Source organism: Rhea americana, unplaced genomic scaffold, assembly GCF_003343005.1.
Source record: "Rhea americana isolate MKP2758 unplaced genomic scaffold, rheAme1 scaffold_34, whole genome shotgun sequence".
Classification (NCBI taxonomy): Eukaryota; Metazoa; Chordata; class Aves; order Rheiformes; family Rheidae; genus Rhea; species Rhea americana.
Window position 1 is genome coordinate 983888 of NW_028186468.1, and position 12434 is coordinate 996321.

General features: G+C 38.9%; 1 protein-coding gene across 4 annotated transcripts; it reads right to left on the reverse strand.

Annotated features, from left to right (window-relative positions):
• Positions 1 to 1000: 1000 nt before the first annotated feature.
• TLR3 (toll like receptor 3) lies at positions 1001 to 12049 on the reverse strand. 4 transcript variants are annotated; one of them, XM_085311335.1, is made up of 6 exons: positions 11744 to 12049; positions 10491 to 10592; positions 8959 to 9407; positions 7635 to 7826; positions 3969 to 5797; positions 1001 to 3366 (listed from the first exon to the last, which is right to left on the reverse strand). In XM_085311335.1, exons 3-6 carry the CDS (start codon positions 9397 to 9399, stop codon positions 3138 to 3140), a joined length of 2691 nt encoding a protein of 896 aa, XP_085167461.1. In that variant the 5' UTR covers positions 9400 to 9407; positions 10491 to 10592; positions 11744 to 12049; the 3' UTR covers positions 1001 to 3137. The 4 variants fall into 4 exon arrangements, with proteins under 4 accessions (XP_085167461.1, XP_085167459.1, XP_085167462.1 ...); XM_085311333.1 differs by having other exon boundaries at positions 10491 to 10690; XM_085311336.1 differs by lacking the exon at positions 11744 to 12049 and adding an exon at positions 10867 to 11034.
• Positions 12050 to 12434: the final 385 nt, after the last annotated feature.

The window sequence follows — 12434 nt, forward strand, 5'->3', positions numbered from 1 at the left end:
GCCCGGCGGCAGCGGCGCCCCGCGGCCCGCCCCACGCGGGACCGGGGTGTGCCTGGACCTTATTTCCCCCCCACACACACCAAAATAATATTCTGCGCGTAGCACACCTTATGGAAAAGGACCACGTCAAGCTAAAAGGCAACACGCTCAGAGCTTCTTCCTGTGTTTCCACTTAAGCCTTGACGAAGCCACAGTGAAATTAATGCAAGTAAGCACTCTGGTGTGCAGTGTATTTCAGCTGTGCGCCCCTGGTTTGGGGGCTTGCAGCCCCTAAATCCAAGGATTAGGGATTCTGCCTGAAGACCTGGAATGGAAACAGTTAGGAATGCCACCACCCGTGCCTAATGCATTCCCTGTCCCCCAAGCACCACGGAAATACTCAGATTCCCCTTTTGAATCTACAGGTTCAAGCGTTCCACCTTGCTTAAGTCCTTTAAATATTCGACTTTAAATACAGAAGATTCTTCTTAGTCCTAGGTATCTTTCTTTGACACTACTAGTCTGATTATTTTTGATTTGGTGTCCAGTTCTTTAGCAAGTCACCATTATTGCCTGATGGCCCTTCACCGTAAACTAACCAGCCAGCTCAGGGACTGCTAATCTGGAAAGCACTTGGAACTCTTCCCTATCACAGGTAATCACAGAATCACAGAATGGGTAAGGTTCCTATTTATCCTATTTATTTCCTCTCAATAATAAAATGCCAGACATGTAYGAGGCAGACCATAAGTAAATAACTTATGGATAACAGGAATTTTGGAGGAAAATTATCAGGTATATTGTTTTAACACTGTCCTCGGGCTTAATTACTCTGYGTTTTCATTTTTAACACTAACCTAATTTTCTCACTGTGACCCTTCAGAATGTCTTGGGTGTAAGTGATTTTAAGTGATTTTAATCTGTGATAAGTGATTTTAAACTGAATGTAGGTCTTTATATAACTGTTTAACATACATTATCATACTTTTATCATTTAAAATGATTTTTACTCAGCAAGTGCTTTTACTTTGTATTCTTGTATTACAAAACTAAGTATCCGTAGCATTTACTCACTTTAAGTCATTTTAAGTGAACTGAACATTTGTCATTTTAAGAACAGAATAGACCATTAGATGATTTAAGTCAAACCTCTTGTATCCCATTACATTTCATCTCAGCACTTCTACATGCTTTTGTCATTTTTAATATAAACATGAAATGCTAGAGTTTTCTAGACAGTTTATATTGAGGCGGAAGGAGAAACTTTGCTATTTGTCRTTATAGTTCAGATTTAGGAAGCGTAAGAGCCCCTTTCTTGTTAGCCTTTAAAGAAAAGAAGGATTGAGGTGGTGCCGGCCTGGCAGCCCATCCTTACTGTCGGGCCTCCTCACCTTCCAGGGCTTAAGCACAAAGAGGAAATTTCTCACTTAGCCTGGAAAGGTCAGAAAGAGGAGATGAAAGCACCACAATGGGGATCATCCTATTGCTGTAACTAGGGAATCATCATCTACCACTTTGTCAGTAAACACAGCCTTTAGTTTCTGCTGCAGGATTTCCCGAGCAACTGAATCTGCTGTATGCTCCTTTTTTTTTTTTCTCGTTCGTTTTTACTTGTAAAACAATGAAAAATCTATTAAAACACAGTGTTCTTCATCTATATGTATTGATAAGCAGTTTTTTAGTGATTTATAAATATTGACCTGAAATCTATTTTCTAAATTAGTGTATCAGAATGCTTACACTAAGGGTGGTATTGAAATGCAAGAGAGAAGTGCTAGTGAAAASAAAAAACAATAAAAAATATTTATTCCTGAATGATCAACCACCTAAAAATTGGGGGAGGGGGGAAAATGTAAAGTCTTGCACTGGGACAATTAAGCATTAATAGAAATACATCACAGACTGCCTAGAGTCTAATTTACAATTACATKCTCAGATATTCCATAAAATTGCAACTGGTTCCAAGCACTGCGAACATCWTTCAGCAAACTATACTGGTTCCCAGCTATCTCTGAATCATGAGCCTATATGATTGAACCTTAATGCTATGCAATTGCCAGCTAATTCATGTTTCTGTAGAATGTGTTAAGAAATTAATTCTAATAAGAAATTAAACTATAGAATTTATCCAGATTCTTCACAGTTCTTTTTTGCTATCAAAGGCAAAATTGTACAGTCATAAAGAAAAGAGAAACAAAGTTTGAAATTAATCTACTTTTGAARTTTTGCTCCCGCTCTTACGTATCACTGCAGTCAGAGGTCTTCTAGTTAGATACAGAAATATCTGTGCCTTTACTCAGTTTATACAGGCTAGGCCTTTGCCATGTTTGGTGTTGATTTCAAGTTTCAACTACAGGCCCACCTCTAGGTTTTACGCCCATATAAAATATTAAGACATCTCAGCATAAATAGCCTTCTACTAGATTTCTGAATTTCAGTAGGAAAGAGGAAAAATTTTCTTTAAATTGATTAAATCAGTTGACTAGTCTGAAAACCTGTTTTTTACAGGGATCAGTCCTAACCTCACAGAGGTTTAGGTAATCCTTCGCTGCACGTGGCCACAGGGCCAAGTTTYTTTCTGTGGCTTTATTTTCTTAAAATGRAGGTTTTAAAAAATCACTTTGAAGCTCAGGTACRTTCTTGGCTTCACCTGTACCATGTTCATCGTGTTATTTACTGTTTCACGTGGAAAGCTTTCGAATCTGTTTCACTGACTCTCCCCTTCTCTTGGGAAAGTGAATAGTAGGGGCCATTCTACCTTTTCCATAGCATTTGGCATTCGGTTATTACTGCATTCTCTTTTACATGTTTCGTTAGGGTAGAGAGTCGATATCTTTTCTGCATTATTGCAGATGAACACTTTTCCTAAGACTTTAGTCACTCTTAGTGCTTCTCTGAATTAACTCTGCTTTCACATTTTTGATACAGACTGAGATGGCTATCAATCATGGTCCATTTTAACATGTCACTTCAGCTCAGTGAGTCAAAATATCAGCAAGAACATGAATCTGGACAAATAAAAATTAAGTTACAGTGGTTGTTACATATTTTTCTAATACGAGAAATTGTCTTCCTTTTTCCCCCTGAAGACTTGTTTTCTAATTATAGAAAATATGCAATAAAATGTCTTCATAATTTCAAATTCATATTTTCAAAATTCAGTGCACTCTACTATTAGACTTCAGTGCCATCATTAATTGCTGATAAAATGCATTGACTCGTTCTTTCTGAGCTGGCCAGTACAAGATGCAGCGAGACCTGAACATTCCTCTTCTCAAGCACAGTGCGTGATTCAACTTGTAGTCTGGGATATCATGAAGAAAGATCAATACAATGGAGTCTCGACTTTGTTCAATGGCTTGCTGAACAGCATGAAACACCTTAAACCTGAAGCAAAAATAGGACAAAAAAAAAAATGTTTTATTTCATGGGGAAAAAGTGGCAAATAATTCTCTTAAGAGTCACATAGCTCGCATTACACATTAYAAAATCAGGTGCTAGACCTGAATACAGATTTTAATGTCTATTGCGTGATATAAAATTGTTCCTGTTCAACAAATTTCTTTTTAACTAAAGAAAAAAAATCCTCTAAAAATAACCAGTCTGCTGTCTCAATATAGGCTTATTTAACGTGGTTCGTTTCCAGAATGCTACTTAAAGGGGCAAAGAAAAGAGTTAAAGACAAAAAAAATTATCAGATGCTCATGACCTCACCAACTATTGTTCTGCTTTAAACATCTCATTTTAAATATGGCAATCTCCAGTAGTGATGATAGTTTGACTTTCTCAAAAAAAAAATAAACTGACAGAGAACAAAATTCCACTAATTCCACATGCAGCAATGAACTTCATTAACTTTGGAACTATTCCAAAATTGTGATGTAGCAAAGCAGAGTTTGCCTTTTTTTTTTTTTTTTTTTCTTTGACTTACATAGCAAAAATAGTTTGTTAAAAAAGTTTACTGCCTTATTTACAAATATCCTACTCACTTCTTGCACCAGGGATCCTTTAAGAGATACTCAGTCACAACAAAAATAATCTTCCTGCTCCTTTTTATACTGTTAATTGTGGCTTGGAATTCAGATATGCCGGCTTCAAAGTCCCGTTCTTCTAAACAAAACCTGATTTGAAAATGGTTATTTTTTTCCAGAGAGATGAAATTCTTAGCTACCCAATCYTTGTCCTTTCTCGCATGAATAATGTAGGCATCATATTCAAACTCTTCCTGCTGTCTGTCAATTTCTTTAAAACCAAGTATTCGATTTACTGAAATATTCCAGTAGAAAGCTATCCTCCAGCCTTCAAAATTGACAAGAAGAACAATAAAGATGAGTAACATCACAACAGTAGTAGTGGTCACAAAGAGTAGTTTAAATGGAGCACTATCTTTGCAGGCTGAACTATCAAAATGCAACACCAGACTACCATGATATTTAGGTGGAGTGTTGCAAATATACTGGGACTGCAATCCAGGTATATATGCCTGGGTCACATTAAGCCAACTGGCAAACCAAGCAATACTTTCACAGGTGCAATCAAATGGGTTGGAATCCATCTCYAGTATTCTCAAGCTCTTAAAAGCTGGGCCAAACACTTTTTCTTCAACAGAGGTTATTAGATTTTTCTGAAGATTCAATGAATTCAGAGAGACTTGGTTATCAAATAAAGTTGCTGGAAGCAAATTCAAATTATTTGATCCCAAATCCAAAACATTTAATTGAAACAGACCCTTGAAAACCTGAACTGGAATCTCATCAAGCCCATTTGATTTTAAATTAAGAATACGCAAGTTGGGAAGATCTTTCAAAAAAAGAACAGGGCCACCTGGATTTGCATGTTTCCAAAGCCGAGCTAAATTATTGTGCTGCAAATCCAGAATATCAAGTTTGTGAAGTCCATCAAACAAGTCATCTTTTATGTTTGCTATGTTGTTATTGCTGATGTCCAAGAYTGTCAGATTTTGTAGAGGGTGGAAAGGTGAAGGAGAAAGTGCCAGATTGCTGCAACCTACCTTCCTCAGCATCAGTTTTCTAAGGCTTGGAATAAAAGTGAATGACTCACTTCGCAAAATCAAATTTTTGTTGTAGGAAAGGTAGATATCTTGTATATTATTGAGACCTTTAAATTCATAACCTGTGAGCTCTTGACTAATTTCATTGAGGCCAAGATCAAGAATTTTCAGGTGTCCCAAGCAGGAAAATGCCCCACTTTCTATTGTAGAGATTCTAGTTTTTGTGAGGTTGAGAACCTGCAAGCTGGAATTAGCAAGTGACGAAAATGTTTTATTGGTTATTCTTTGTAAATTTATGTTGCAGTTACAAAAACTCAGATATTTCAGGCTGTTCAGGCCTGTGAACATATTAGCGGTAATTCCTGGAAATTTGTTATTGTCCATTATAAGGTACTCCAAGTGGTATAGCCAATGAAAGGAAAAATCTTCAATTTTCCCAGTAAGTGAATTTTTCAGATTCAGGTATTTGACACTGGACAATCCATAAAGTGAATGAGAAGACAGATGAGTAATTTCATTATCTGCCAGGTTTAAGTATTCTAAATTTGAAAGCCACTGAAAGGAGTCATCTTCTATCGCAGACAGAGAATTCTCTGAAAGGTTTAAAACGGTAAGATTTGTTCCTTGCAGTCCCTGAAAAGTTAACTTGCCGACATATGAAAGCTTCACACGGCTCAGGGAGAGGGTCTGAATTGCTGTGTTTGACAATTCGGTACAAAGTTTCCTTGTGTGATTTTCACCAAGTTCAACGTTGTTCAGTATGAGGCCATGCAGTTTTCCAATTGCATGTAAACATCCTGTATGAAACTGAAAAAAAAGAAGAAGAAGAAGAATTTTGACCTAAACAAGCAGATTACATAAGAAAGATGCTCCACACAGCCAAAATTTGGCATGATTTCCACATGGGATTTTCAAGTAGACAGGTTTAGGGTTTTTCCACAGCCAGATTTAGCCAAACACTTTTTGGAGTGTATCTTTCAGGAAACAATGCCTCTAAAACTATAATATTACTATCTTGCATAGTGCTCTGTATAATAAGATAAAAAGTTGCTTAATGAGATGAAAGTTATAATTTTGTATCCAACTATTGGGAACTCTTTCACTAGAAATTGAGGTAATCTGAACTTTTTATTGGTATCTGCCAGGGATGTTAATATACTAGAAAGACAGATATACTGTAAAAAAAAGGCATTGAGGCTACTCAGCCGTGAAGGCACCAAGTCTCTGTGTATGCATAAGCTATACTCATGAAGTGAGACACTACTCACATACTCCCACAGTATAAATCACCAGCCTCCATCATAGTGCTTACCCCTCATTTTGATTTCTGACRAGCTAAATGATTAAATACTTCATTTGCCAGAGGGATTCAAATACATAGGTCTGCCTTTTAGATAGCAGTACTGTAAATTCAGAGCTAGCGTAAAGTAGCACTGCCAAAGGCAGTCCCACCCACTTCTCTACAGCGTGTGGATATGTGATGGAGAACCGGGTGAGGGAACCAATGTGGCTACAACCTAACCAAGCCAAGAAATCTGGAGAGTTTCTTCTCCAGGGTGATCCGGTGTACAGTCATTAAAGCTCGTACCAACGAAAGGGGTGAATGAGCAAACAGCCAGGGGCAAGGGGACAGTGGGGATTGTCTCTCTGCAGTGGTGCAAGCTTACRCCACTTTAAAATGCTCTTGCAACTACTGGGTAATGTTGTTTGCAGAWCAATCAGCTGGAAAAAAATAAGCAAGGAAATTCAGTAATGGTATCTGCATGCTGAAGGTCAATCAGTTTGGAGCTCTGCAGCACTTTTACCATCACTCTTTGAGGAATCACATTTTAACGCTGCCAGGATCAGAGAGCAGGTATAGAAAAAGCTAGCAAGCAGGAAGGTAGATGACAGACACCACCCGCTTTTTAAAAAACAGCCAGTACACTTTCTGCAATGCTTATTTCTGTAGAACAGCTCACATGCGTAATGAAGTTGATCTGACAACCAGAAAGTAAAGATCCAGATTATTTAACTAGCCTTGCATAACACTTTTTTACCACAGGGGAAAAAAAAAAAAAACAAGGCTATTACCAGTCTCTTTGATTAGAAAGAATTTATCTATCTGCTGTTCATCTTGAGCACATACAAAAATTCTGTGCATAGAATAATTAGGTATTAGGCATAGAATAATTAAATACCTAATTAGGGTCCACAGAGCAACTGGATCTAGCTCGTGCTTGAGACAACTGATCTAAATAGAACGAACTCTTAATGATTTCAGTGATAAAAATAATCCTGTGCATTACCAGTGAAGATCAGGGTAATGCTGGATTAGTCATAGAGTGTATTTAAACAAGGAGGAGTGAACAGGTAAATGCATCATAAAATTTACTTCACCTGTGCACTTTCTGAAGGATGAACTGTGGACTTTATTACAAGAGAATGTTTTTTTATCTTTGACCTCAGTAGGTTCAAAATATAACCAAAAATATATAAGCCACACTATTATACAGGATAAGAATATTTTTTACTATTTTACTTTTAATATTTTTTTACAATATTTAAATTTCTAAATTATTTTATTTATTATTTATAGTTAATATTTTACTTATTTACCATTTTGCTTTTACACCAGTTAAATRTCTGCTGAAGTATTTCCTACCTCTTTCAGTGGGTTTGATGACAAATCAAGTCTACTCAAGGAAGTGCTTCTAAGAAAATTGAAGTCTTCCTTTTTTAGTTCAGCAATGTTATTGCTAGACAACACAAGCTCATGAAGGCTCTTCAGCTGTTCTTGCGATCCTAAATTTGCTGACTTCAAATTATTATGAGATAGATCCAAAGTGTTCAAGTTCTGGAGAGATGAAGCAAACAGAAGAGTATAAAATATCTAACAAATTTTTATATAATACACAAGCATATTGAAATATTGCCTTAACCTGTGACTAAAAATTGATCAATGAAATAAATTGGTCAATTAAAATAAATTTGCAATGGGAARGAATGGTAGGTCTGTCACATGTTACTGCTGATAGCTACAAAAGGAATCCGCAGTTACAAGCCTGGTAGCACACCTAAGCTTTTCCAGCTTAGGCAGGAAACAGCTTTTCTTATCTTTCACATCTCCGACTTTCATTGCCGTCATGGTCTTAACCTGGTAAAATATTTAGTGCAAGCCAAAGGAAGTGCTTTATCTGCTCCCCGTACTGGCCGGCCGCGCTTGTTTGCACTTAGTCGAGTCAGCATTCCCACGACGTAAGGAAATATATTTTACAAGTTTAGCAGAAATGTTCAGACTTGTCCAAAACAGCAAGCACAATGATGAGAACCTGGTATAGCACCTAGTACCTATGCGCTGTCTCTATTTTCTTTCGTCCTTAGGCCCTTCTTTTGCATGGCTCCCTGCTCACTGCAAAGGCAAGGGAATCGTCTTTTGCTGACTTGTTTTGGTCCCCCAGCCTGATACCTGCTGCAGAGAGAAATATTTAACCATATCTAAATTAACAGGAAATACAAAGGTAGCTAAAAGCATTTTGCTCCTCCTCAGTCCTAGAAGTCCTGGGAGATACTACATTTAGCTTAAGCATTGACCTTCATAGTCTGAGTGTTAACACCTTGACCTGGACAATTTAGGCTAGCTGGCTACCATTTTTAGGTCCCATACAACTGAGATGCCACATCATCCGTTTCTCCCTATACCAAAGTCTGCTTGTTGCTATTCTTTCAGCACAGTTCSTGTATGGAGAGGGGCCTCGACAGGATGCAGCAGGGAAAGGCGGCTGCAGCAGCAACTGACAAGGATGGTTGAGACTGCAGCATGTTCTGCTGCAAGAGGACATGGTTTTTCTAAAGAAAAGGCCCAATAAAGGAAGAATACGCTGGGCCTTTTACAGATGCAGGTAGGTCGCTATTTGTACACACACCGGAATACAGTAAATTCCCCGTTTATACTTTATTTACACAAAAAGCATATTTCTAAAGCTTACCTTCAGGGTTTTGAAAGGATCGTTTTTTATTTCTATTATGTTGTATCCCAGACTGAGCTCGGTCAGGTTGGTGCAGGCAGCAAAGACTTTGTCAGAAAGCTCATGCAACTGATTATGTTCTAACTTCAAAATCTGCAACAGAGGCACATTTTGGCACAGTTCTGGTTKCAGCTTAGAGATGATGTTGTACCCTGCGTTCAAGTAAACCAGCTGGTTGTACCTGGTGAGATTTGCAGGAGATAGCATTTTTAGCTGATTATGAGAAATGTCCAACCCCGTTATATTGTTTGGGAGATCAGAAGGAATTTGAGTCAGCTTCCGGTGACTGCAATCAGCCATTTTATTTCTGATCTCACATGGCTTTCCAAGTGATGCACACAGCAGGCAGGCAGACACCAGTCTGAAAGATAAGCTGCTCCAACAAAAAATTGCACTTCTCATATCTTTATCTGCAAAGGCAAAAGSAACACAGTACAGATTACAATCATTTTGACACAACTTACATCTTCAGCTGAAGGCTAAGCAGGGCAGGCTCAGAAAAATCATGTAATCAAGTACAAATCACAACCTAGTCATTTCATATTAAACAAATTTCTGGTATTTTTCCCAATAAAGTAGCATTACTTTCTGCTGAAAAAGGCAAGTCTAATGATCTCTCTAAATTAAGATTTGTTTCTTGAAAAACTTTAGGAGTCTAGTCTCTTCAAAATTGAAAAAGCTAACCTTTAAGAACTATTTTAATATCCATAATCAATGCAAACTTCCCAGCATTTTCGCTTTTGTGATTAATTTTTGTTTTAATATAAAAAAATGACAAATTATACATGGGCCCATTATGTTAATCATGTATACTCTGACCTTAACTACATTTACAGTTAAATGCAGTAAGATTGCCTAATATAAATGCCTTTATTTTATATGACAATTCTTGTCAGTTTGTTTTACAGGCTAACCACAAAAATTTCTAACCATCCTTCCATATTATGTTTTTTGCTTAGCTTTAACCACATATATATGGAGAGAGAAAGCAGCAGACTATAGAAGGATGTATGAGAAAATAAAGAGCAAACAAAATAAATCAATACCTTGTAAGAATCAAAGAAGGAAAGATAGAAGAGCCAAGGTATAGAAAAAAAGTAGCCTGTCTAGGCCATATATTTAATTCATTTATCCAGATGCTTCCAGAAAAATTTTTTGTGTGCTGATGAATTCGTATACCCCACCCCAAGATGGCTTGTTTCTGTTAGGATATCAAATGCTCTAATTTTCAGTGGCTCAGCTTGTTTAGGCATTACACTTCCGGTGAATCAGATTTTTTTTCCTATTTTATTAAGTCTCCATTTAGTATCCATGAGACTTAAAATTCACCCTACTGGCTTGCAATACAGCTTTACCGGATAAAAAAATCTCAGTATACATATCTGTTCCTCAGCAAACTTGGAACCTAGCTGKCTCAGCATGGTGACCTCCCAGGTAGAGAAGACTATAATGCCTCACCGTAGAACAGGCTTCAGCGAGGATTTTGAGCTTACCAGACTTAGGGGAATYCACAATTTCTCAGCCTTCTCAGAAGTCTAATTCCCAAGACAACAAGCTTCCTCTGTTCTGCAGCTCACATTTTCCTCGCTTAGGACCTGTTTTTAATTAACACRGTTTAGCCTTGAGCACATTAGATGACTGCTCAAACCCATGCCCAGTGACAGKGAAACAAGAAATCAAAGCGGCGTGGCATCTGGATGGAAAAAGAAAGCAATTCTGAGCTGACATTTCACACAGAAGCRGGCCACCAAGGAGAGTTTAAAATAAGCCTGAATTTGCCCCGGCTGTGTGCCAGGCGCTGCCCGCAGGCCAGCCTCCTCTCACCTCAAACGCGGAAGGGCAGGAGGGAGGCAAGAAACTGAAAGGCACCTGCCCTCCCCGCGGGCGCTCGGACCCGCTACAGCTGCTGCCGGGCGCAGCGGCTTTCCCCCTTTCTTCCTGACGAAGATGAAGGACCAGCTCTGTCCCCTCATTCCTCTGCACATCCCGGCTCCAGAGGAGACCAAAGTGGGAGCTTGCCTGGAACCAAGGCTTCMTTACCTCTGACCCCTTTGAGGGTTTTATTATTATTATTTTAGGGAAATCAAGTACCTGTCAGGCTCCTGTGTAGTTATTAACAGCTCATCCTTAAGTTTCAAAGGAGCAAGAAATGTAATACACAGGAACACAAACACAGCTCTTCAGCTGACCCAGTTCTCCGACAGTGAGGCCAGAACGGTTGACTTTTTCTCTTTGGCTTTCTTGGCTGCAGGAAGTCTGGAGACAACTTTAGSTTTTTTTAATACTTTGGAAGGGAAACCCAGTGAAGAAAGTGCATCCTTATTTTTGTCTGACTCAAAGGACAAGGTTGCAGAATAATATTTAATGAATAAAAAGAGAAGCCACAGTTTCTGAAGTTATGAGCACAGATTTTAGGAAGTGGAGAATGTGGTACAGGAGCAGTGAGCCTCCAGCATCTCCCTGGGTGACACTTCCACTTTATCAATATTACTTTGCAACAAAAAAAAAATCTCCTGCCAGCTGGGGACAACAGCATTGGAGTACAAGCACTAAAGTGCACACTAATTGAGCAAACAGCTACAGCAGCAACTTTGCTAACTTGCAGTGTGCACGTTGAGAGAAAATCAAAGTCCCACCTCCCCTCCCCCCCCCCGAAAAAAAAATCTAAACTCACAGGTAGTATTTTGGCTTTGTCCCTCTGATTTCCACATTTATTACAAAAGAGTGAGGAATGGTATTCACTTACCGCTGAGGGCTTCTTCAGCATTCGCACCTCCAGGCACTGCGCAAGTTCTAGCGCGAGAAAACCAGCAGGGTAAAAGCTGCCGGGATCCGGAAGAAGAAGTGAAAGTGAACCTGGGGAAGGACGGCCCTGCGGAGCGCGGCCGGAGGGGCGCGCAGCGGCCACCCGCCCGTGCGCGGTGGCCCGCGCTGCTCCCCCGGGCACCCCAGCGGTGCCCGCCGGCCGCGTKCGGCCAAGCGTTACGTGCAGCCCCGCGAGAAGATGTCTCAAAGCGGCAGATCACCCCCCGGGACCAAAGTTGAGCAGACAACTATTTGCTGAAACGAAACCAGATTAAGCACATAGATGGTTCACAGATGAACAACGTGACGCACTCCTAGTAACRAAATTACAATTTATTCCTGGTTACATTCCAGAGTCTCCAAAAATCCTAAGGACATAAATCTCCATATAAAATATTTTGATTGATAGATTACATCTGACATAGGAATAGTCAGTCTGGAAACACAAAGCATCAATAAGTTCCTACAGAGCCATATTAAGTGTCCCTTTTTAAAAGGTGATTTCTTTATGGGGGAGAGTAACGTTAAAATAATGAGAAAATCAAATATTTTCTATTGTATTAAAAATAAATTGTTTTCAAAGATAAAAGTTATAGGTACAGCTTTTAGATGTGTCCTTCTGACACTGTGAA